At 48.6% G+C, this 26683-nt stretch overlaps 1 protein-coding gene across 2 annotated transcripts; it reads right to left on the bottom strand.

The window, feature by feature from the left end:
- Window positions 1–6272: 6272 nt before the first annotated feature.
- ALOXE3 (arachidonate epidermal lipoxygenase 3) lies at window positions 6273–24693 on the bottom strand (the record flags this gene model as incomplete). Of its 2 annotated transcripts, none has more annotated exons than XM_081028229.1 (15): window positions 6273–6452; window positions 11248–11418; window positions 12020–12120; window positions 15331–15452; window positions 16068–16237; window positions 16676–16762; window positions 16855–17058; window positions 17153–17296; window positions 18068–18240; window positions 18807–18910; window positions 21487–21612; window positions 21922–22041; window positions 22570–22651; window positions 23721–23925; window positions 24532–24693. In XM_081028229.1, the coding sequence occupies 15 exons, from the start codon at window positions 24676–24678 to the stop codon at window positions 6273–6275; spliced, it is 2136 nt and encodes a 711-aa protein (XP_080884355.1). The 2 variants fall into 2 exon arrangements, with proteins under 2 accessions (XP_080884355.1, XP_080884354.1); XM_081028228.1 differs by having other exon boundaries at window positions 21487–21609; window positions 24532–24678.
- Between the last annotated feature and the right edge of the window lie 1990 nt (window positions 24694–26683).

The raw sequence follows: 26683 nt of genomic DNA, 5'->3' as shown, positions 1-26683 counted from the left end.
TGGATATATAATTTGTGATATAATCATAACATAGAATTTTACCCAGCGATGAAAAAAAAGAATGAACTATGATGTGGATGAATCTTACTACAATTACATTGCGTTAAAGAAGCCAGACATAAAAGAGTACAGGATCTATCATCCCATTGATACAAAGTTCAAGAACAGGCAAAACTAAGTGATTCTTATACAAGTCAGGCTAGTGAGTAGCTCTGAAATGGGAGAGCCATGTAGGCAGCTAGAGGTGTTCTGTATTTTGATCTGAATGGTATATAGAACACTATATGCATTTTACTATACCTATGTTATCATTCAATTTTATAAAGTACTCACCTCCCACTCCCCCCAAAAAGAAACAAAAAGAATGAAGCTAGGAAGAGGGTTAGAGTCAGGGTTGGGCTCCAATGATATTGGGTTTGTCGGGAACCAGGTCATTCATTCCTCCATGCCATCATTTATTCAGGAAATGTTTAAGGAGTATACGCAGTGTTCCAGGCACTGTTCTAGGCACTGAAGATACAAAGAAGAAGTAAAATACACACAGAGCTTGCTAAAGCTTGGAGAGAAGAAAAGAAACAGTAAACAATAATTTGTTTGATGTAGTTTTGGATATTAAGCACTCTGAAGAAAATAAATCTGGAGTGGAAAGGAGGTTGGGATTGGCGGCTAATTTCTGATAGAATCGCAGAAACCAGAGCCATGAGGACTGGGGTGGGATCAGGCCTCAGGATAGGGCTGAGTTCAGGGAGGTGTTGTAACTAAGATTATATTATGAGAGAGATTCAGAATTTTACTCTCAGCAGAGTGTTTGGGACCCAGGGAGAGTGAGGAGAGAGTCACATTCCCGTCCCCCTTTTCCGGATCTGCCCTCTTTCCTTCTGCCTCCCAGGGGCAGTTCCTGCCAACCAGGAAGCACCAGCCCAGGTTTCCTCCCTGGTGGCACCCTTCTGTCACCATCGAGTGAAGGTCACACAGTGCCCGGGCCAAGTTAAGGCCAAAGGGAGCTGGGATTCTAAGATGGAGAGAAGTTCTGGGAGCTTCCTGATTGGGTGACGAATAGGGATGAGATTGCAATTCAGGTTGAGCATAGGGATACAAATGTGGTTGGACTTAGGGAGCGAAATGACCTTTTTAAGACCCAAATCTATCATGTCACCCCTGTCCCCTCCAACCCCAGATCAAGCCTGGCAGTGGCTCCTTCTTGCCTTTGAGATAATGACGTCATCCCTTCACATGACCCCCATGGTCTATCTCACAGGTCTCATCCCTCACCATGTTCCCCTTTGCTCTGCTCTGTCTGGAACTCTGTCTGCCTTTCATTCATCATTATCAGACACTAATGGAGCCCCTACTATGTGCCTGGCTCTGTGACAGACCCTAAGAATACAATGTAACCAAAGCAAATCCCTGCCATCCCTCCTGGAGATTACATTCTAATGCGGAAACAGACAATATTACCTAATAACCAAGCAAATTAAACAGTATGCTTAATAGTTATAAGTGCTGAAGAGAAAAAACAAAGCATGGAAGGATAATATAAAGTATAAGGGAGAAACTTTAGATATAGAGTGGCCAGGGAAGAGCTCTTTGAGAAGGGACTTTTGAGTAAAGAAATGAAGGAAGTAAGGTCAGCCCCTTCCAACCACAGGGCTTTTGCACATGCTATCCTTCCCTACCTCTTGGACCTGATTAATGTTTCCTCTTCCTTCTGATATTAGCTTGAGAATTGCTTCACCAAGGAAGGCTAAATTTAACTGTTAATGGCTCTCACAAAATGGTGACTATCATTTTTGATTGAAGTCCATCCTCCCCACTAGACTACTGTGTTTCCCCGAAAATAAGACCTAGCTGGACCATTAGCTCTAAAGAGTCTAGTGGAGCAAAAATTAATATAAGACCCGGTCTTATTTTAATATAATATAAGACCAGGTCTCATATAATATAAGACCGGGTCTTATATTAATTTTTGTTCTAAAACATGCATTAGAGCTGATGGTCTGGCTAGTTCTTACTTTTGGGAAAACATGGTATCATTTAACCAATGGTTTTCTCCCCACCTCCTGGCAAATACTTGGTACCTGGGAGATTTTTGAAACATGATTCTTAATGGTTGGATGGGTTAGTGATGAGGACAAGGTCAGGATTAAGAACTGCATCAAAAATGGGCTTGGAATTAGGGTGAAGATTCAGAGAGTGAGACAAATGGGGGTAAGGGTTGAAGGGCAGGGAGTCGTGTGTGTGGGGGATGGGTTACGGGGATGGAGGCAGGATGGGGGAGAAGGCTGGCGATGAAGGTCATGCCCCCACCCTGGGTGACTGTCAGCGCTGTCTAATCTGCCTGGCAGCATGCTGTCCCCACTGAGGATGGGAGCTGTCAGGCCGGTCAGGCCCGCCATCCTGGGCTCTGCTCTGCTACCTTGATGACTCTTGGGGAATGATAGGAGGCTGATGATGTAAACTCTCCCAGCCTCCTGCTTTCTAGCCACTCCCCTTCCCTGGAGACTGTGTCCCCAGGGGGCTGCTAAGGCTTGGTGAGGAACAGGGTGGGGTAGAGTAAAAATTGAGGCTCAGGGGCTTGGGAAACTGCACCTCCAGGCTCCTCCGGGACAAAGGGTCCTGGGGCAGAAGGATGAGAGGCCCAGCCTCAACCTTCTACTCTAGTGGTAAGATCACTCTGTGGGGGTTAGGGAGGAGCCAGAGGCACCCAGGTGACCAGAGGATAAGGTGGGAGGGGGTCTTGGGCAAATAAAGAAAGGAGCTGATGTTGTAGAAGAGTTTGGGTGTCACCATAAACGGTGGGCTCTGCCTCCATCCTCCAAAAGCCTCCTCAAGTCATAACCCACTATCAGTAGGTCTCCCCCGAGCCAGTCTCTCTCTACCAATGAGGCAGGAGTGGTAGCTCTGCTCAAGTCTAGAGTGGCAATTAGGTTCTGAGGGAAACAGGCATGGAAATGGGGTTGTGAACGTGGCTGGGGACATGGATGGAATTAGGCATGAGGATGTCAATGGGGCACTCCCCAGTTACAACCAAAACGTGGACTCATGACTCTGGGTAGGTGCTCATTGGGCTGAAGAACTGGTTCTCCTGGACCGGGCTGGACCCAGAGAGCAGGAGAGGCCCCTGGGAAGGATGCAAGCTTGCAGGGTTGACTTGCAATGGGCCACCCACACAGGAAGCCGAGTCTTCACTGCTGGGGCACCCCCTTACCTTGCTCCACCCCAAGCCTGCAAGGGAGGGAGCAACCACTGGGGCCCCACCCCCTAGAACACAGAACAAAAAAATCCGATCGGGTCACTCCTCTGCTTAAAACTTCCCAGAGCTTAATATAGTGTTGCCCTTAGAATAAAGTCCAAGGATTTCCTGTACACTATAGGACTGTGCATGACCCCACTTTTACCCACCCCTCATTCACCTTATTTCAGCCCCTCTGGCCTTCTCCTTATTCCTCAAACAGATGCCCTTCAGGGCCCTTGCATTTGCCCTGCACTTGGTCTGTAACACATTCCCCCCAAGCTGTCCCAAATGTTTTGTTCTTGCCATCCAGGTTTCAACTCAACTGCCATTCCTCAGAATGGCCTTCCCTGACCACCAGACCTAATGTTTCCCCCACCCTCTACCCCAAGTCATGCTAACACACTGCCTGGTTTCATCTCCTGAGTGCACTACAACTATCTGAAAGGATTTATTTGTTTGTGTGTTTATTTATGTGTTTGTTGTCTGTCTCCTTATAAGCCAGTGGAAATAGGGATGGTGCCAGGGGAGTCTAGTGTCAAACAGTGTCTAGGGAGACAGGAGCTGTGAGGCAAGCAGATCCTAGAATATCAGCTCTGGAGGGACTTTCCAAGTCATCTTGTCCCTCCCATTTATCTGACAGATGTGGGCCATCGAGGCTGAAGGATTTTCTCAAGTCCAGCTGGGGAAAGAGGGCTGGTGTGCTTCCCACTATACCAGTCACCTTCCAGACTGACCAAAAAGCATGGAGGAGTCCAGAGTGCACGCTGGAGGAAGTCCCCTATCTGACAGGGCTTGAGCTTTACATGAGCTCCTTCCTCACGTCCTATCCCCCAGAGGTGCCCAGAACCCAGGCAGAGTCCCACGTGCAGCTGAGTGTGTCTCCTCAATAAATCCTCCTCCAAGCTTGCTCTCTGGGAAACCAAATTCCAGTGATTCGCCCTGGTCCCTCTGTCTCCGACTCTTGGGCATTTTTAGGATGGGCATTTGGTGCAGGCCAAGGAGTCTTCATCCTCTTGGAAAGACAGGCTGCCTGGGTGTGCCTGACTTCCCTCCAGCGAATCCCGGTCCTGTTGTTCTATGTCAAAGCCCAGGTTTAAAGGGTGGGCACATCCTGCCCCTGCCACAGTCCTCCTGGCCACAAGGGGGCGCCTCTGGGTATCACTTAGTCCTTTGATTTGGTTCTAAAATGCACAAAATCTAGTGATTTTTGGCTAAACTCTTAGGTTGCAATATGCAGATGAGATATCCCCGAACACACTTCTTCATACACAATAACATGGGAATCCTCTTCTCTCAGGATCACAGGTGCAGGAAGTGCAAATCTAACCTTTGGCATAGCCAAAGACTACTCCCATTCCCACATCAGGCAATGTGACTCTAACCAAAGAGAGGCCATGAGCAGAGTTTGGTCAGGCACACAGTTTGACTCAAGAGGCAGAGGAGGTAAGGGGTCTGGACCTGAGGTCTAGGGAAGCAGGAAACAGGAAGGTGTTGAGTGGCTGTAGTGAAAGATATGGATGACTGACCTAAGGGGCTGCACACATCTCTATTTTTAAGAGCTACAGGGCTGGAAGGGATGACTTCAGACTCTCCAGATTACCATCTGTTTCAGTCAGTATGGGTTAGACTATGCTGCAACAACAAACAATCCCAAAATTTCAATGGCTTAACCCAACAAAAGTTTATTTCTCTCTCAGCTCCATGTCCAACTCAGGTCAGCAGGGTGTTCTGCTCTAGTCCTTCAGAAACAGAAGCTGATGGAAGTGTCATCTCAACACGTGCTTCTAAAATAGCAGAGGCATAGAGAAGAGAACTCTGGAGGGCTCATGCCAGTTATTATAGCTCCAGCCTGAAGATGACCCATCCCTCCTGCTCCTAGCTTGTTAGCCAAAACTCATCCATGACTCCACCCATACACAAAAGAGCTAGAGTCCATGAATCCAGAAGAGGAACTGGATCTCAGTAGCAACACTAACAACTCTCACACCCAGAAGCTGGATTCTCAGGTTTTGCAAAATACATACTTTTTTCCTGTCAGCCCCTTGAGTTTGGATCTTCCTTCACTTCCTGATGGATGACACACTCTCGGAAGTGAGGGCAGGAATGTCGGGCCTGGCTAGGTGGTGGATTCAATTGGGAGGTTTTCTGTCTCCAGAACAGATGATCCAGGGACTCATTGCTGCTCCATCCTTCTCCAATATCCTTCACACACACACACACACACACACACACACACACACACACACCCCAAAACAAAAATGAAATGGGAGCCGAATATGTTGGTTTTTATTGAACTTACTGGGCTCAAGGACCAAAAACAAAAGGAGTGGAATGGTAGTGTGGATAAGACAAGACCTGGGGAGAGACCCTGTACACACTCTGGCCAGGAAGCCTGGCCCTGAGAACTGTAGCTAGACATCCAGATAAGCTGGGACCTAATTCTAACCCGCCCCTTAAAAGATACTGGAGTCAGTGAGGAGCACATGGCAGATCTAGGGCACACGTCCTTTCTTGCCCAGTTTCCAGGCTTTTCCAGAGAAGGAAGTTGGATTGGTTAGTCCTAGGCTTGGAGAAAAGTGGGAACAAACAGGCAAGGTAGGAGAAAGAATTTGGAGATTGGGGAGGACTGGAAAGGAGAGCTCAGAGTCCCAAGTTGTGGGTCCCAATGGGAAGAGGCAGATTTTGATAAGTGTGAACAGCCATTACTCATAAAGTAGTAATAGACATGATAGGTGAGGGAAGTAGGAGGTTGCCTGAAGTAAGGCAAGGGGCGTTGGGGTTTCTTCCTTTTGGAGGGTCTGTTGTGCATTTGACTTTAGTGAGCAGTTTCTCACCCTGAGCACTGCTGTAGTTGCTCACAGTTCAGGGCCCAGTTTATATGATGCTAGAGCCATCTTGGGTGGAAAAAGTCTCCATCTGCAGAGGAGAAAGTTCAGGCTAACAGAACAAACAGGGAGGGAGAAAGAGCCTGGATGATGAGGAGAAGCTGGCCCTCTGCATGCTTGGGCCTTTCTTTCAAGGTGGTAGGTGGAGGGGTTTAAATGGAGACGCTGTTCTCGATGAGGGGAGGGTCCAGGTAGATATAGGGCAGCGCCAGGCCCTGGTTCCGCTCGCGGATGTCCCGCGAGATCTGGGCCAGGCGGCTCTGGAAGGCAGCGATGCTCCGCCGTGGGGCCTCCTCCGTGAAGTGCTGGTCGGGGTAGGTGCCCAGTGGCCGCTGGGAGAAAATCAAGTAGGGGGTCAGCATGATGTTCAGGACGAGATGGAGAGTAATAAGGGACCACATTTGCCAACAAATACAGTTCAAGTCGCTTCCAAGGGCATAAAACAGCCACAGCTACTGTAAATGCAAACCTTTCAAATCACAGCCCCAAACCACCACTCCACACAACCCACACAGAGAAGCCCTGACACCCACAGCCCACAGAGTGTGGCGCCAGAAGCCAACCAACTTAAGGTTAGTGCTCCCTCTGCTGGTAACCCTTTGCCTGACTCTGACTCAGTTTCTGCATCTAAAAATGGATGGATTGGACTAGAAAATCTTTCAAGATCCCTTCCAGTGCCTGGTCCACTGTTCTGTGAACTAAAGAACACAACCATCATCACACAATTGAAATCAATGTAGGGTCAAATATATGGTGATGGAAGACAAACTGACTCTGGATGGTGAACACACAATGTGACATATAGATGGTGTATTACAGAATTATACACTGGAAACCTATGTAATTTTACTAACCATTGTCACCCCAATAAATTTTAATTTTAAAAAAATCAGTGTAAACATGCTCCAGCAAATATGCCCAAGAGTACATCTACTATCTCACAATAACAAAATTCAACCCCTGAAGACAACTAGGTCTGAGATATCTTCCCAATCACCCTACATAATGAAACCTTTGCAAACACAATCACATTACCGTACACTGTCACACTATACAGCATGGCCAACCACAATCAAGCAATATTGCAATGAGCTTCAATCAGTACCTTCCTGTGGCACTAGAGGACTGCCCTCTCTCCATGACCACACCATACAACCAGTTCACCATCCTAGTTCGTGGGGCTGGCCTCCTAAGCAACACACACTTCTCGTCCAATGTAACCTTCATACACTATCACTGTTGCCAATAATACTGATGTTTTTTAAAAAATTTTATCTTGTTTTATTGCATGGCAAAGCCTTCCAGAACAGTGCTAAATAACAGCAGTAACTGGGCATTGTTTCTTGTCCCTGATTTTAATGAGGAGACCTCTCCTGTTTTACCATAAGTACAGTGTTTTGTTTTCTGAAATATACTTTTTATCAAAACTCCATAAGGGAGTTTCATTTTACACTGAGTTTTTATTAGTAATGGCTCTTCACACTTACCAAATGCTTTTTCAGCCTATAGTGAGATGATTATATGGTGTGTTTCTTTATTGATGTAATGAATTATATTGTTAGATTTCATAAGGTTGAACCAACCTTTCATTCTTTTCATTCCTAGAATAAACTAGACTTCGTCATGGTGTATTATTGTTTTACTATTTACTACTGGCCTTCATTGGTTGATGATATATTTTTAAGATGGTTATAGCTAAGTGGAACAAGTTTATAATTTTATTTTCTTAATTACAGCTAACATGTTGCAAGCGCTTTACATGGATTCTTACAATGGCACAACAATCCTGTAAGACAGGTACTCTTATCATTCTCACTTTACAGACTCTACCGGAGACCCACCTCCCCTCTTAAGAACACTACAATTACCAGGTGCGGTTATCAGGGTCCCAAGTAAAATTATATGGGAAGCTTCTACCTTTTTCTATACTTGCAAGCAGCTTGATTAATTTAGGAATTACTTGTTCCTTGAAGGTTTATTAGAATCTCTCTTTGTAAGGACAGCGATCAGATCTTTTACAACCTTTTCCTTTATGTATGGTTTTCATTTCTTCTGGTGTTAAGTTTTATTTATATTTTCCTACAGAATAATTTATTTCATCTAGATTTCCACATTTGTTTGCATAAAACTGTAAGTAATATTTTCTTCTAATTTCTTCAATCTTCTCTGTATTTATGGCCATATGACTTTCCCATTCCTATGTTGTACATTCATGTTCTTTTTTTTCTTGATTAGAATTGTCTCTGGTTTCTTACTTTCATTGGTCTTTTCAAAGAATCAGTGTTATGTCATATTTACTAAGTTGACATCTAATTTCTGAAATTATAGTGTAGCTGTCAAAAAAGCAGGACACAGAAATGTTACAGACTGGGTTCAAAGCCTACTTACCAGCTGTGTGACCTTGAGCAAATTGCTTAGTGTCTCTGAACCTTAGTTTTCTCCCCTATAAAATGGAACTACCATTTACTGAACATGTATATGCCAGGCACTGTATTAAGCATTTTAAACCTAGCTACTTATTTATTTTGTATTTTAAAATAGTGGGCATAAGGTATCTGATTTAATGACTGAGACATGATAGATCCTCAATAAGAGATAGCTGCTATTATTGTGGTTGTTATTATTATTATTTTCCAGGTTAAACTTCCCAGTGGCCCTTGGGGAGGGAATCCTCCACACTCATCCTCTTGCCTCCTCATCCCTCTCCATGGTGATATTGTGATTTATAATAAAAAATATAGGGGCAGCCGGATGGCTCAGTTGGTTTTGAGTGCAAGCTCTTGACAACAAGCTTGCCTGTTTGATTCCCATATGGGATGGTGGGCTGCGCCCCCTACAACTAAGATTGAGGACGGCAACTGGACTTGGAGCTGAGCTGCGCCTTCCCCAACTAGATTGAAGGACAACGACTTGGAGCTGATGGGTCTTGACGAAACACTATGTTCCCCAATATTCCCCAATATATACATATTTGGTTTTCCTCCCCATTCCTGGCACAGAGCTCCTAAAACCCTTATAGTTTCATGATAGAGTGTTACAGGTATCTTTGCTATTCAAAATAAGCCCCTTTCAACCACACCTGAGTTATTAAGGTGACTTACAAAAAAAGCCTGTAAGGATGGGAGCTGGTTGCCATGGGAATTAACCATGTGATTAGACGGTTGGAAGTTTCAGTCCCATCTCCCAATTTCTGGGGAGGAGGTACTGGAGGTTAAATTAATCTCCAATGGCCGATGATTTAATCAACCATGCTTATGTAATGAAGCCTCCATAAAAATCCCTGAATTACAGGTTTGGATGGCTTCCAAGTTGGTGAACATGTGTAGGTGCTGGGAGGGTGACATGCCCAGAGAGAGCATGGAAGCTCTGCACCCCTATCTACGTACCTTGCCCTGTATATTTCTTCCATCTGGCTGTTCCTGAGCTGTATCCTCTTATAATAAACCAGTAATCTAATAAGTAAATGGTTTTCCTGAGTTCTGTGAGATGTCCCAGCAAATGATCGAAACTGAGGAGGGAGCTGTAGAAACTTCTGATGTATAGCTGGTTGGTCAGAATCACAGGTGAGAACCTAGACTTTCAGTTGGCAATTTGCATAGTGGGGAGGGGCAATCTTGTGGGACAGAGCCCTTAACCTCAGTCTCCAGGTAGATAGTGTCAGAATTGAGTTCAATTGTAGGGCACCCAGCTAGTGTCTGAGAATTGTTTCATGTGGGAACAACCACCACACATTTGGTGGCCAGAAGTATTGAGTGAGAGTATTGAGAGTATTAATAGAGTAGTCTGTGAGTAAACAAAAAACAGAGAACTTTTTTCTTTATAATGACAGAAATGAATGTCTCCAAACCCTTGGGAGATGGGACTAAAAAGGATCAGGATGTAGGGGTGAGTTCCTGGCATTCACAGGCTATGAGATGGTAAGTTAAAACTTAAGAAGATAAAATATCTGCACCAAATGGAGTCAAGTGTGAGAAATGAGTATATTCGTGTAACATCAGAGAACTTGTGAACAAGACCAGGAGGGCAAAGGCATGACTGATAACCCTGTGTAAACGGAGATGAGGACAATGGGTGATTAAAGGGCTGCTCCCACATGTAAGGCCTAGCCTACGTAATAGTCTCCTGTTCGGGAGGCAGGAACAGCCTCGTTCATGCCTCCATATCCATCCATCTACACAGCCAAAGAAGCACTCTTGCTAAAACAAATTTAGCCATGTCACCCCAGGCTTAAAACTCTTCAGGGGCTCCCCATTGTCCTCTGAATATATACTGTGCCCTCACTGAACCATTTGTGATTCCACAGACACACCAATGGACTCTTGCCTTCACTTCACTTCATTTCACTTGGTCTCACCTATCCCTGTGCCTAGAAATTAACCCTGGCCCTCTTTTGTCTGCCAAACTCCTGCTTGTCTCACAGGTTTCAGCTTAAATGTCACTTCCTCCAAGAAGCCTCCCTGGTTTCACCCAGACTTTGTCAGTTTCCATAGGACCCTGTCCTCACCTCCACCACAAGACCATAGTAAACTCATGAGGACAGGGTTCATATATGCCCATCAGTGTCTGGCACATTGCAGGTGTTCAAGAAGTACATGTTCAAATGGAGGAATTAGAACGTTAGTAATTCCTACAACACTGTGGTGCCCTTTTTCATTTATGTGTGTATCTCCTCAGCTAGATGGTAGGATTCTTAGAGGCAGGAAGGTCTCACTCGACTTTCATGTGCCTGGTTCCCAGGACTGTGTTGACACTTGGGAGGTATCCAAAAAATGTGTGTTGAATGTTTGGATAAATGAATGAGTGGTTGATGGATGAATGACTGATGGATGAATAAATGGTTAGATGATGGAGGGATGCATGGATGCATAAAGGGGTAAACTGCTGAAATGGATGGACAGTGTACCCCAGCCACTAAACTGGTATTTGCTTCAATGTATCTTGGGATCAATGTATCTTGTCTCTTGGGATCAACTATCAGTTCCTGAAAAAACTGAAGAACCCAAGGCAGTTTAGCAGTGGGCATAAATGCCAGCAGTCAGTCCCCAAACTCCCCTAACACAGTTACCACCACCTCCACTGCCCAGGCCCTGCAAACACCCCCCCCTCCATCCCACCCCCCACACACACCTGGTCCTTGGGCTCTTGGCTGACCACCCAGAAGAGGAGAAGGTTGTTACAGGTGATGTTCACTTCTGGCAGCGTCTCTAGGTAACTCTTCAGGGTGGTCGTCCCCTTGGTCTGGGGTGGGGGCTGCCTCATGGATGATGGAGCATTGGGCATCCAGGCCCCAAAGTCATGCTGTGGAGACCCCCACCCCAATTGAGCAAACTGGCCAGAGGGGGAGGACCAGCTCTATCATCATCATCCCTGATCCTGCCCCTACTATCTCAGGTCTTACAGCTGGAAAATGAGGGGATTGTGGAAAGGGAAGACAGGAGGGGTGTAGCGTAGAAAGTTCCAGAAGTGGGACAAGAGCCTGGCTCACCCCTTGTCACTCCCCACCCAATGTTCCAGGACTGGGTGGGGTGAATCATCAAGGAAGGAGGAGGACCCAGAGAAGACGTAACCCTAGAAATGGGTCTTGGGCTGACGTGCCACACAGAGCAACCTGATACTCCACTTGGCTGCATCCCAACCATGACAGAAGCCCGTAAGTTTTACTCCCTACACAATACCAACTCAAGTCACCTTTACAACCGTGGATCCAGCTCCACCCCAGTCATAATCCAACACCAGCCTTTCACTCCACCCAGTCGCTACTCCAACTCCATCCCTAATCGTAAACCCACCCCAACGCTGACCCACCCATGCTCTCAACCCAAACTCTGGCCTCACACGCTTTGCTGAGCCTAACCTTGTGTGTCCCAATGCCCCTCAAGCCTGCCTTCTGCAGACTCACCTGTCCACTGTTGACAGCGGCATGCTGGGCGGAGCAGTTGAAGATGATTGCAGTGAGAAACTTCACCAGCTCTTTTGGGGTACACAGCCGGCGTGGGAATCCTGGGTGTGGGAGGAAGGAAAAAGGGTGTGGATGGAGGAGACAAGATTCCTAGGGGCAGCTCAGGGCTCCGGCTCAGCACAGGGGGAGACTGAGGAAGTGAGGGCTGAGCATTTGGCCACCGCTGTCATTAGACTAAGATTAGGTTTGAGCTGAGGTGAGGGATGGATCCTCACCAAGGCTTGTGGTCCCTGAAGGGGGTCAGGATAGGAGCTGGCTGCTGGGATCAGACTAGAAATACCCAGCTGGCAGAGCTCACAGAAGAGGAGCCAGGTTCAAGACGACAGCCAAGCTGCCTTTCCCTGACTGCCAAGGCATTTGTATATGCAGCCAGAATTCTACTCAGTTCACCAAGATTTGTCCAAGCACCCAGTACTGGACCATCTGCTACTGGGCTTAGCGGCAGGGACAAATAACCAACATGTGCTACTCCTAGGTTTGCAGTGATGGAAGCAGAAGAAAGCTCTCAGGCCAGGGCTTGGCTCTTTGAGGAGACAGCAGGCAGGCAGAGCACTGGGGCTAATGTGACCCCTGGAGGAAGAGAAGGGACTTCCCTGAGTAAGAGTGGATGAGCTTTGAATGGAAAAAAGATGACAGAGGAAGGCATTTCAGCCCTCAGCCCTCTCCTTTCTGGACCTCATTGGTCTCCAAGTGCACGGCTTTCACTGCCTCCCTCTGGCTGACAACTCCTACGTTCACATCTCTGCTCCTCCTGCGCCCTGAACTCTAGACTCAACAGTGGGCTTAAATCTGCAGCAACTACCTGACAGCTCCATCTGAGCGTCTATGAGGCACCTCAGACTTTATATCTGCAAAACCTAATGCTTGACTCCCTACCCTCACCCCTGTCCCTCCCACAGTGGTCCCATTTCGATACTGTCCTGTGTACTCACTCTTCTTTTTATCTCATACTGCACATATCGGCAAATACTTCCAGAAGCCAATTTCGTCTCACCACCTCCAGTCTCCACCACTACCCAGTCTCCGTCATCTCGCTCTTGGATGAATCTAAGTGCTTCCCCCCTTACCCCTGACAGCCAGAGTGAGTGCTCCTTTAGAAAAATAAATCCAGTTATGTCATCCGTTGCTAAAACCTTCTAAGGGCTTCCTACCTCACTTACCTCACCATGGCCCTACTTGATTTGGCTCTGGCTTCTTCTCTGACTTCATTTCCTTCCCGACATTTCTCCCTCTCACTCTAGTCCAGCCACACAGGCCTTCCTGATATTTCTCAAACCTACCAGCATACTCCCACCACAAGGCTTTGCTCCCACCTCTGCCTGCATGCTCTTACCCCAGCTATCCACATCTCTCACTTCCTTCATATCCCTACTCACACATCACCCTCTCAGAGAGGCCTCCCCTGTCTGAAATTATCCCCCCTCCTCGACACACTAGTGATTGCTGATGCTGTTTTATTCTTCTTAGCATTCATCACTACCTGGCATATTTGTTTGTTATCTGTCCTTCTCCACGTGAATGTTAAGCTCCATGAAGGCCTGGATTTTTGTCTGTTATGTTCACTGCTGAACCCCAGCACCTAGAACAATGCTTAACACATATTAAGAGCCAAGTAATGACTGGTTGAGTGAAGTGAACGCACGGGAGGGTAAGAAGTCACAGTGGGAAGGAATGGGGCTTAGCAAGGTGAAGGGTCAAGAAGGGCATTTATTGGGGGTGAGGCTGCAGCAGTGTACCAGGCCAGGTGGTTTCCGGGCACTATTTCAGAGGATTACCAGGGTGGCGCCCCACAGGCTTGGCCGGCAAGCACCAAAAGGCTGGGAGAGGAGGGACTGGTTGAGAAGCAGTTGCCACAATGCAGGAATAGTGAGGATTGGGATTAGGGCGGTGACAGTGGGAAATAATGGGAACAATAGGGTTAGCCACCCAACTGGATTTAGAGAGAGAGAGGACAGAAGGGAACATGAGTCAAAGATGGCTCCAAGATTTGGAGTCAGGATGACTGGAGAGAAACTGGTGCAACAGCAGACAGAGAGGTTTGGAGGAAGGACTGGGTATCTGCCTGGGAGTGTGTGGAAATTTTCTGAGTGTTCTGTGCCTAGTAGATATTCCAACTGTGAGGGCTAAAACTTAAAAAGTAAAGCAGTCAGATCACCTATGGGAATTTTTCTGTAGCTCCTATTATTTATTTTTTCCCCTAGAAATATGGAGCAAAAGGCATACTGACTGAGGTTAATGAATGAACGTTTTACCTGAAAACATGAACATAGAATAAGTTTGTACTTGTCAGGAGAGATGTCAATCTGAAAAATGTTCTGATGTATTAAATCAGAGACAAGTTTAATAAAATAAGATAGGAGAGTTGAGCCAACAGTAATTATATCCTCTTCTGGGTCTTAAATAGGAAACAGACAACCCCAAAGAGAAACTGCCTCCAGGAAGAGGAGTAATCAGTATCAGGACTGCCTGTGATTACAGTAGGCTTGCAAAGCTCAGGGAGGGATCACCCTTTAAAAGATCCAAAAGCAATCCAGCTGTCACCACCTTTACCCAGAAATCACTCTTGGTATCACTAATAGTGAGACAACCTGACATTATGTGCCTCCCAAGATAATGCAATGTGGAGAACACAGCATCACCTGAGAAATATTCTTACCAAAAATATTTAACCTTTTGATATTACAGAGGATAGAGGAACAAGATGAATGACATCATGAGGAAGCAATTAGAGAAATTCAGAAGGTGAGACATTCTGCAGAACTAGTCCTGGCTTTTCAACAGTCCTTTGTGGGATGTCATGTGATTTAAAAAGGGAGGGGGGTGCTGTCCTAAATTAAGAGCCTTTAGAGTCAAAACAAACAAATGTATCACGTGGTCCTTGACTGGCTCCAGAATCAAGAGCATCAGCTGAAAGAAAATGGGCCAAGTGAGGAAATTTGAATATAGACTAGAAAAGAGGGTGATATTGGAAATTATTGTCAGTTTTGTTAGTATGATGATAGTATTGTGTTGTGTAGAAAAACATCATTTTTGAGATGCATATTGATTAGGGATGAGATATGAAATATATGTAATTACTTTAAAAGACTTTGGCAATAAACGAAAGCAACAGATTAATCAAATATGGCAAAGACGTTAGCAATTGTTGAATCTGATTGGTGAGTAAATGGGTGTTCATTACATTATACATTATACTGGGGGGGAGCATTGGGTCATGGGGAGCCTGTTGTTATGGGACGGAGAGGGGATACCTGAGCTTTCCCGGCCCAGGAACGCCTGACCAAAAATCTCGCCGACCCAGGCCTGCAGCTCCGAATCCTGCCGCACAGATGCGTCACTGGGATAATAGTAGCTCACGATTTCTGAGACAAAGCTGCAGGAAAGAGATGCCTATGCTATGGCAGTGACCTTGGGCTCAGGCCTGGCCAAAAATCCAACGTCCACTGACACTCAGGCTGGGGAGAGTCAGCGGGTCAGAGTCCCCTGAGAGTCCCCAGGGATTCAGTGGGGAGTCGCAAATACAATTGGAACCTGAGTGCTTAGGCTTCCCTCAAGTCTCATACACCCACTCCTGAATCATGGGTGCTCTGGGCCTCCTCCCTGCACAGGCGCAGGGGGAGGGTGCACAGAAGAGAGCCAGACTTATGCTGGATCCCCTCCCCACTCGAAGCCCAAGAGAAAGGAAGACTCGCCTGCCTGGAGGCCCCAGCCCACACCTGACTGTTTCACCTTCTTTGGACACCCTGTCTTTCCCTTCCTCTACTATGTTCAAACACAGCCCAGCCCCTCCCCATTCCAAAGCTATCTGCCATTTCATAGGGCACCCCAACTCTCACCCTTGGGAGCACCCCATGCTTGGGCCTGAAAACACCTGGAACCCCCAGCACCAAGCACCCCAGCCTGCATCAGCGAGCACAGAGGTCCACACTGTCTTGGGGCCAGGAGGCCCTGGTGGAGCCAGATTGGTTGCAGGGCTCCAGGCCCACACCTCTCAATGGCTGCCCAGATCTTCAAACCATCATCTCGGTAATGGTAGTTGGGGATGGCCAGGACACCACGGGCGCGCAGGCTGTCCGGAAGGCAGAAATTGGTGTAGGTGAAGTGGGCCAAACCAGTGCTCATGAGGTAGAGGAGGCCTTGCCTCCCAATTGACGTGACCTGAGGACACATCACAGTTCAGCTCCTGGGCTCTCCCAAACCTTACCCAGGTGCCTGGGGACGAGATGGGGCTAGTGACTCAGCAGAGGAAATTTTTCAGTTAATCAAGCAGTCCAAGACCACGGATCAAACACCCATAGGGGCCTGACAAGGGCTGTACTAGTTGCGGTCCTATTACTCGCAGAGAAGGTAATCTTGAGGGATTTGCTGTGCAGGGGGGCCTGTGGGTGAGATCGGCAGGCCCGGGACAGGATTTGTGGGCGGGGCAAATTGGAGACTGGAGGGAAGGGGCGAGGCTTTGTGGGAAGAGGCTGGCAGGAACTGTGGAATGAGATTAGAGGCGGAACAAGGCTTGTAAGCGGGGCTAAGTGTCCTTGGGGGCGGGCCCTCAGAGATGGGGTGAGCGGGGGGTGGGGTGGAGGGGCAGGGAGGACACACCTTGTCCACCAGGCCCTCAGGATTGAGCAGCGTGGCGCGGGCGATGGTGTTCACCTGCAGCGTGTAGCGCGTGTGGGGAAGCAGGAGCTACGAGCGAGATGAGGTCACAGGGGCCGAAGGTCAGGGGAGAAGGCCTCCCCGGCCCTGCCCCTCTGGCCCTGCCCGGGAGACACACAGACCTTGTAAATAGGATGACAGAGGGGCAGCTGACGCAGCGTGGCCATGGCGAAGGCCTCGCACAGCAAATGCGTGCACAAGAAATGCGTGTTGTTCTCGTGCACCAGGAACTCAGAGTTGCGCACCCACGTCTTAGCCAGCAGCCAGTCCCAGTCAGAGTCAGTGGGCAAAAAGATAGGGCTATCGGGCCCGGGGGTCTGGCTGAGCTGCGTTCAAGAATAATAAGGGGGTGAGGCCCAAGACTGCTAGGGTAGTGAGCCCCGTGAGGCCCCGCCCCCAGAAGTCCCGCCCCGGGCTCACCTGGATGGCCAAGGGCATTAGCGCCCCCTGGGGGTTGAGCCACAACAGGCAGAGCGGGGCGGTCACGTATTGCGGACGACCGTTTAGGCAGTGGACAGGGGCCTCCGCCAGGATCCAGTAGTCCGCTAGGAAGATGTTCCCCCTCTGGGGAAGGCACAACAGAGCCTCAGAGGACCCTACCCACCCGCGCTCTGCTTCCCTCTCTGTTCTCTGCCCACTCCAATCCCAGCTTGGGCCTCAGTAATGCTTGGTGCCTGCACTAATAGCCAACGTTGGTACCCCACCCTACCCAGAATGTTTGGAATGAGGTCCAGCAGAGTCTCTCCTTGTGCAACCTCTCACCTTGCTTCCCACCTTGGACAAGCCAGCATCCTCTCCCCCTCTCCCCATACCTGGTCCTTCCTACTCTCGCAATACAGATGACCTCAGTGTATCCAACAACAGCAAAATCACCAAACACATCTCCAGCCTTCTGGAGAATACCTGAGGGCTTGGCTGCCCCAGAGAGCTTAGATTATCATCTTCTCTTACATCCTCAAAGCTCCTACTTCTCCATTATTGTTCCTACTGTATCTAACGGCACTGCCTTTAGCATGTCCTAAAAGTGCTTCTTCAGGCCTCAGCAATCGGGATGTTGGAATCTTGGAGACCCCAGAACAGAGGCAGGGCCTCCTCCTCCAAACTGTCCTGTTCATTAATACCTCTTCAGTGAGCCCTGATCACTCACACCACTTCACCAGACCCCATGTCAAGCCGCAAGCCATTCTGAGCCCCATCTGGCCCTCATCCACATCTACTAAAAAGGTATAGGGTCAGGGCTTCCCAGAGGATGAGGCCTGCAAGCTGGATACAGCCCCGATCATCCCATCCTTACACTTCACACCCATCCTTTGTCCATAATGGCAACTCACCCACCTGTAGCTCTGTCTGCAGGCAGGTGTCAGGTCCCAGCAAGGGGCCCACCATGTCATTGGTGACAGGCAGCTTGCTGGGCAAGCTTGAGAGGCGATGGAGCATGACAGGATTAACGCCATTCAGGTACTGGTACCCAAAGAAGTGGTCCTCACACCAGTGCTCTGTGACATACTCTAGGGAACAAGGGAATGGCGGGCGGTTGGTCTGGAAACTACTTCCCTAGATCCTACTCCTGCCAAGCCCTTTGCTCATCACTATGGCTTAGGTTTTCCTCTCAGTAACCCTGTGAGGTAGCTATAGTTACATCTTCACTTTAACACTGGACACTGAGAGCCAAAGAGATGGAGTGACTTGCTCGGTTTACTGGCAGAACAGGGATTTGAACTTAAGTCCGGCCTCAAAGCCCAAAACTCTTGGTGGTGGGAGTAAAGGGAGAAAGGCAAGTGCCCCTGATCAGGATCAGGACTCCCTAAATGACCTTTGACCCTCTCCCAGGCAAGCATAGCGTCTGTCTATCTGTCCTCACTCTTCTGTTCCTGTCCCCTCTCAGAGGAAGGGGAGATGCATGGGGGCTGAGGGGCATCTGTGAGATTGCCACCAGTGAAACAAGGAGCTCGTCCCACTGGAATCCAGCAGTCTCCCTGAGAGGGCTAGGGGAGGGTGCTTTCCCAGGATGGGCAGAGGGATCTGAGCATTGGGTATGGTGGAGGATGGACATCTCCTGCCTGGCTCTGCACACCTGAAGTGAAGGTCTTGTGGCACCAGAAGATATTCCGGATGTCATCCAGCTTCTTCCAGGAGCTCTTTCGATCCAGCAGCCCTCGAAGCTTCATGCCCAAGGACCTGAGGGGGAGAGGAAGTGAGTGTGGGGCCTGGGGCTGCCGGTGGCACTGTGTCCCCAGCCTAGAGTCCTGGAGGGGTCTGACAAGGTCAGTGCCCTAACAATCTGCATGGGAGAAAAATTTAGTAGCCAGTTGAGGCTTTGTAGGGCTGACTCCACATGTGTACGCAAAGTTGGCACATGTGGCCATGTGGTACCGACAAGTCATTTTCATTGGTATTTTGGCCTACTTTCTCCAAGCTTCCATATTGTCATAGACCTTCACTGGCTCTTCCCTCCCTACAAGACAAAGCCCCAACTGCTAAGGCTGACTAGGAAGCTCCCCACCAGCCAGTTTCTATCAACCTTTCCAGCTTTTTCTCCCACCCTGTGCACTAGCCAAGGTTAACTACAGCCGTCTTGCTAAACACAACCAGAGATATATACTCTATATACTAGATTGGTAAAGGTGGGGTTGGCACCCGGAGGGGTGTGCACTTTTCACTTTGTGGATGTCTATACTGTTTAATTTTTCACAATGAGCACATGTTATTTTACGATCAGAAAAAATGTTTGAAATAAAGTCTGCTTGTCCAGGGCTTTGCTCATGCTGTGCTTCTCCTACAAAGCCATCTCCTACCTCTCCACTTGCTATCAAACCTATCTGTTCTCCTGTGCTCATCTTAGCTGCAATGTCCTTCATGAAACATGATCACCCCCAAACACATGCCTTTATGTGTCTTTCACAAAAAATCTCATCACTCCCTTCATTACATTGTAAACCCAATGTAGTCATATCATCTCCCATTATCCTATGAGCTCTTAGGGCCATGATTGTCTCTGTATGCCCCAACATACCCAGTTCATAACAATCACTCACTAACTGGGCCAAGTCAAATGGAAGGGAATGTAGCATAGAGCAGGCAGGTTTGTGGCAAAAGGCAGGCTGTGTAAGGATGCTGATATGCTGTGAAGAATGTGGGCACCTGGGGAAAGCAGCGAACAAGGAGACATTAGCAGCCTGATAAGCCCCAGAATAATTTCCTCTGTTCTTACTAAGACATTCACTCCTCCTTGCACATGCATTTGCTGAGTGCCTTCCCAGTGAGGAGGATGCAGGAGACGGGAAAAACTACGTAGGAGAAGGCACTAAAGGAGAAAGAAAAGACCTTCCTTTTTCCAAGGGCCAGCCACAAACATCCTTCACAACACCCTGCAGTAGCCCCACACTAAAACCCAAGTACTGCCTGCTCCTCTCCATGAGTACCGGACAGCTGCCAAATGCCAGCTCCCTCTTCTCGCTGGCCCTTCTGTGAGTTCCAAGCCAGCTGTCCTGGTGGTCTCCCAGGCCCTCCCCTGCCTAGAGCCACATATCCATCCAGGGACCAACTCAGGTGACTCTACCTTCTGAGCTGCTTCTCTGGACCCTCAGCTCTGCCAGAGCCTCTCAGTGGGCCCTTGTCCTGAAGCCTAGTCCATCTGTGGCTGCCTGCCTGCTTCAATCCACCACAGACACTCTGGAGCCCTACCACACCTATGCACCCCCTCCCACTAGTCCTTCTCCAAAAGAATTATTCTGGCATAGAGGCCCAGAAGATGAGAGCCAGCTCCTTGCCCCGGTCTTCTCTGGGCCTCTTAATGCAGCCACTGCACAGATGGCCAGCTGAGCCTCCCACTTGTCCTGCTAAAGCGACCTGGATTTGCCCAGGACCCACCCACTCTCCCCTCATCTCTCCTCTCCCTGGCTCAAAGCCCACCAGCCTCCCAGGAGCCACCTCCTAGCCATCTGCCAACCCCTGCCACCTCTAGACACCCGAGTGTTAACTGTATCCCTCCAGCCATGTCACACTCAGAGCCTCAACTGTTGACTTGAGCTGCTAGTTGAGCAACTCCACTGATTGCTAATTAACTGTACTACACATCTCCCCAGTGATAATGTGAATTCTTCACAGCCAAGACTATATCTTACTACTGCTCAGTAACATCAACTGAGAGATTATTTTGTGCTGGGTGTTATCTCATTAAGTTCTCCCCCAAACCTATGAGGTAGGTATGAATATTACTGTCATTTTGTAAATGAGGAAACTATTTAGAGGCTAAGTGAAAATCATGGTCACACAGCTAGAAAGTATTGGTTCCAGGATTTGAACCTGAGGTGGTCTGACCACGTCCTTAAAGCTTAAGAGCCAGGCCTCTCTGGTCCCAACACAGCCTGTGGACCATGCTCTGCACAGAATAGGTGCTCAATTAATTGTATTGGTTTGAGGAATGGAAAGAGAAGGGATGACTAAGGAGCAAAGAGGAGGCAATGGAGGAGTCTAAGGAGAGAGAGACAAGAAACGGAGGAGCAGAGGGGGGTTCTGGGGGCAGAGAGAAGGGAGACTGGGGGCAGGGAGAGGGGAGACTGGGGGCAAAGAGAGGGGAGACTAGGCACAGGATGAGGGGAGACTGTAGGCAGAAAGAAGGGAGACTGAGGCCATGGAGAGGGGAGACTGGAGGGCAAAGAGAGGTTAAACTGAGGCAGAGATGTGGCTGTGCCTCAAAGGAGCAGAGGCAGATGGGAGAGGAAGCAGGAGCACAGAGAGGGCAGTTGCCTCACACAGGAATGGCATTGAAAATCAGCGAGGTCTTCTTGGTGGCCGAGTATTGAATATTGGGCTCCATGTGCAGCAGGGATGGGATGTCAATTTTCATGGGGAAGCCAGGCAGGTACCGATTCCCACTGCTGGGGGTGGAAGGGAGTGGGACAGAAGAACAGAGAACAATCAGAGAGACCTGTAGCCCACTCCCATTAGTTCCTTCCCTCTCTCCTCCCCCAGATTCCCCAGGCCTTCCCTCACCCCTGGTTCCTCCACGGCCCTCTCCGCCTCCTCCTCTCTGCCTGACACCGGGCCATCCCTGCCCATTCTGCTCCTGACACTTGAATTAAATTGCACTTATCATTCTCTTTCCAGACTGCTTGGGTCCCATCCTTCCAACCGACCCTTCACTTCATGCCCTTCCACCTTCTTCCCAAGCCTGGGGCCCCTCTCACTTGTCATCCTGATCTGTACAAGTTGTTGTCTTGGTCAAGGCAAATTTCTTATCTGACTCCATCTCCTCAAAGCTGCTGACGTCCACAATGCCAGGGAAACCAGGGGCATAGACTTTCCAGCTTCCAGAGGAAAGAGTTTAGAGGTGGCAAGTCAAACTTAGGGTACACAGAAACCTTAGCTTTTAAGGCATGCCTTGAAATTAAAACTCCCAGAAAACTCACTTTCTGGGTAGGTGACAAAGAATTGGAATTCTCCCTCAGGCACTGGGCTTCAGATCAGGGTAGCATTTGAGGATAACATAAATATCCAGGCTGGTTTAAAATTGGGTTCGTGTTGAGATTAAGAGCAAGGCCAGCTTGGGGGTAAGGCTAAGGATGGGCTGACATTCATCAATATTAGGGTCATGTCTGATAACTGGGTCACATCAAGGGCAGCTAGGGCTGAGTATGAATTCATTGATGGTTTTGGGATAATTATTGATTCTGGATCTGGACTCAAGGTCAATATTAGATTGAGGTTAGGGTTAAATAATGGTCCTGATTGGAGTTGAAGCCACAAGGTTGGAACTGAGGTCAGAGTTAGTAACAGTGTCATGAAGTCTGAGGTAGTGTAAAGATGGGAAGGAAGTCAAATTAGGTCACCCTCACCAGTAGCATTCCTGTCGGGCCTGTAGTTCTCGTTTCCGGTGGTCCAGAAGGAGAGGAAGGGAGTCCTGACAAATCGTTCTTGCTGTTGGGAATGAAAATTACTCATCATATAAGCCTTTTTTCAAACAACACCTTCTCCAGCAAAGCTTGCCTGAACCCCCTAACTCTTGCACCCAATCCCTCAGTGACATGGATGTTCCATGTTCTTTGTGCATTCATTAGTAGAAGGGATTCAGGACAACCTCACCACCAAATTATAACAATCTTCCTAATTGTTTGCATGTGTGTCTGTTTTCCAAGACTGTAAACACTTTCCAGGCAGAAGTCACACTGTATTCAGTTTTTGTATTCCCAGCATCTAGCATGGTGCCTGCACTGTGCATATAGCATGCAATTGATAAATGACTGATGAACAACTGTATTTTGTGAATTGATGAATGGACAGTTAGGGGTTCAGAGTGAGCTCTATGAAGACCTCACTATGGGCCAAGGGGCAATGTTCACTTACCTACCTCACCTTGCCCTAGAACAGTATCTCTTATCCCTAAGACTCATCTCAAACCTTGAACTAGCCCTAGTCTTGCCTCTTCAGATCAGACAGCTCAGGAGACATGGGGTCCAGAGGCTGAAAGAGTTTGAGCCCAGGATTCTTGAAAGGCCCAAATTCAAGAAGGAATCCTAACAGCACCTCACAGGGACTTCATCCATACCAGAAAAGCCAGTAGTAAAGGACAGGGTCTTTCCAGCTAAATTCTTTCACCATTCAGGGCTTTTCCACCTGTTGAAATCCAATTACTCAGCTTGCAGGTTAGTTCCTCTCTAGGCTCCAGAGGAATTCACTTTGGGGAAGTGCAGAGGGAGTCAGAGGAAAGTAAACTGCCATCTGTGTGTGTTTGTGTTCCGGTGGTGTGAGTATACATAAGCTCATGTCTAGTCTCTGTGTCTCCCGAGGCGCAAAAACTACCTGGAAAGCCCCTGCATTTCAAGGCTTTAGAGACTCACTTTTATTCAGAACACATCTACTTGGTAGCCCTGAACTCCTGTTGCCCCTTCCCCAACCCTGTTCCCTACATCCTGGGCTCTGGAAGACCCTGCCCTTAACCCCCACAGATGCCTTCTCCAGCACAGGCCAGCCCCTGCCTTTGGCCCACCTGTTCCTGGTCGCAGCTCTACTGTACAGTAGCCCTCAATCCATTGATAGCAGGGGAAGTGGGAAGGGGTACCATCAGGGCCAGTGACACAGATGTGGCTGCAGTACCAGGAGTCCTTAGGGAAGAAAGCAAAGCGCTCCTTGTGTAGACGCAGCAATAAGAGCTCTCCCAGCTCTGCTGAGCAGCGCACCTTGTAGTTCTGCACCTGAGGGGACCAAGAGAGCAAGGTGAGAGGCAAGGAACTTCCAAGGCTATCCTTGCACCTTGCAAGGTGCATCTATACCTACACCTATTCTGGCATGGAAACCTGAGCCTGCTGCTAACCCATGTGGTGCCTTTGTATGAATTAGAAAAAGGCACCCCTTCATCCAGGCTGAAGCAACCATGCCTACCACAGGCAGAGTGGGTTCTGGATTTCACTAGCCCCTTTGGTGGCCCACTTCCCTGCCCCAAAACCAACTGGCAAACAATCCTGGGGCCTGGCAGAGAGAGGCAGGCAGACCGCCTCCAGAGAAGAGGAAACCCAGGGAGTTCAAGGGACTTGCCCAAATCCCACCTTCAGTTATGAGAGGAGGAACTAGGAAGCCGGTGGAATTCTTCTGACCCCCTCCCCACGGCTCCTTCGCAGCCCTACCTGGGGTAGGGTTTATCATCCCCAGGAAAGAGAGGGTCTAAAATAGGGATGGTGAGTTGGTCATCCTGAGTTCTGCTGGATTTGAAGAGCCCGGGAGGGAAGACCCTCCCCTCCTTCCGGGTCCCCTGAGAGCCCTGCCCCTCAGGGGTCGCTCCTCCCTCTCTCCTCTGTACTTACCGATCCAGGGGCGAAGTCCCTGCCCATGCGATCCAGCAGCTGTTTGGGGCTTTCACCACACGTGCCCACCAGTGTGACGAAGATGTTGTCCAGTGTGCCGGCCCTCAGGTAGGGACCGGTGGTCACACGCACGCGGTACACGGCCATGATGGGAAGGAAGAAGGGATGCCGCCCGGCAAGGTTAGCTACAGCAGCAGCCAGACTAGAGATGGGCGGCGGTCAGGGCAGGACTGGGCTGCTGGGCTGCTGAGCCTCTGAAATAGGGGATATAAGGGACAGGGAAGGCCTCCGAGGAAAGACCCAGCTCTCTCCAGGATACTCTGTCTCTCCCCGAAGCTCCCGGCCTGTGCCCTTGCTCTCTACGGGTTCCTTCTCCCGCCTACACTTGCGCCCCAATAGTTGTTTGTTTGCCTCTGGCACAGCCGGTCCCTCTGGCTGGCAGGTCAGGGCTCACCCAGATGGCTATCAGGAGCCTGGGTCTCATTGGGAAGGGAGGGACCAAATGCTGAGAAAGAGACAGGGAGTATAGGTGACGCCTGTATGGTTGGGACATTGACTTCCTCCTGATCAGGGGCCCTACTGATGCTCTGGGGCATTTATTCGTCTGCCTACTCCCCAAGACTCTTCCCTCCTCCCTCAACCACAACTGGGCACAGAGCACCCACATTCCTATTTGTGAATCAGAATCATTCACGTGAATCACTATACACAAGTGAGCCACACTCAGTCATAAATCACACGTGACACCAGCCACACGCAGGTGAGTAGCACACGCATTCCTACATACTGCATGGGGGTCAGAAACTACTCTCCTGTCACCCACCACCACCACGGTCCCCACGCCCGGACCTCTGTGTCCCCTGTCTGGCACGCGGGATTTCAATCTCTTGGAATGGGGGCAGTCAGGGGACCGAAGTGGACTCCGGGAGCACTGCGTCTGAAGGCTCCACGTGGCATTATTTCAGCTCGGGGCCCACCCTCGGACTTCGGGCTCGGGGACGGGAGAAGGGGTGCTGGGGTGCCTGGGATTTAGGTCATCCAGACCGGACAGCATCCAACCCACGACGGAAGCCCGCGGCCGGCAGCGGCCCCGCGCGGCCAGTCCCTGCACAGCACCGTCCCAGCCTCCGTTGCGCGTCACAAACTCCGCGGGAGCTGTACTCCAGGGAGCACGCGTAAGAAGCGCGATCGCGAGTCGGTTGCCCGGCTTCTCCTGCTTGTTCCAAGTTTGTGCACGTACGTATACAATTCTACATCAATTGTGTGACAGTGCACTTTCGGAAAGAAAATACTCTTATAGATAGCAAGAGAACACGTACGGGAGAGCCCGGATAGCTCAGTCGGTAGAGCATCAGACTTTTAATCTGAGGGTCCAGGGTTCAAGTCCCTGTTCGGGCGTCTGCTCTTTTCCTACCTGAACTTGATTCTTTTGAGTAAAATTAGTATTTGTATTCCGTCGAAAAAAACAAATGAAAATCAAACGAAAGTACTATTCCTTGGTTTTAAAAGAAGTTCTACTCAATGTGTCAAGGATTTAGTTTTCAGAAGGTAAAATGAATAACTGGAAAGAAACGAGGTGTTTTAGAGCAGTACATATGCGAGCCATACAAATTTAAATTTTCTAGTAGCCGCATTAAAAATAGTAAAAATCAGTCGAAATTGGTTTCATGAACATATTTTATTAAACCTGATATATCCGAAATCTTTAACAAGTAATCAATATTTTTAAATTAGTAATTAAATTTTAACAATTTTTTTGTACTAAAGCTTCTAAGTAAGGCTTGTATTTTACACTTACAGTACATCTCAGCTCGTATTTCAAGAGCTGGATAGCGGCGTCTACCTTATCCAACAGCTTTGTTGTTTTATCTTCTATGAAAAGCAGTGGAGATGCGGAACAGGAGGATCAGTAATATATACTCTCAGGGAGACGCCGCAAAAGAGGTTCCATGGTGTAATGGTTAGCACTCTGGACTCTGAATCCAGCGATCCGAGTTCAAATCTCGGTGGAACCTTATTTTTTTTCGTTTTCATTGAGTATTAGAATATGTTCTATTAAAAATTATGAATTAGTTTCATATATGAGATTCCATTTTAATCCAAGGATATGAAAAGAAAAACAAACTAGATGCCATTCTTTGAGCTTTTCAGA

This window comes from Rhinolophus hipposideros, assembly GCF_964194185.1.
Source record: "Rhinolophus hipposideros genome assembly, chromosome: 20".
Classification (NCBI taxonomy): Eukaryota; Metazoa; Chordata; class Mammalia; order Chiroptera; family Rhinolophidae; genus Rhinolophus; species Rhinolophus hipposideros.
Note: the sequence above shows the minus strand (reverse complement) of the source record. Positions and strands in the feature narration are given on the sequence as shown.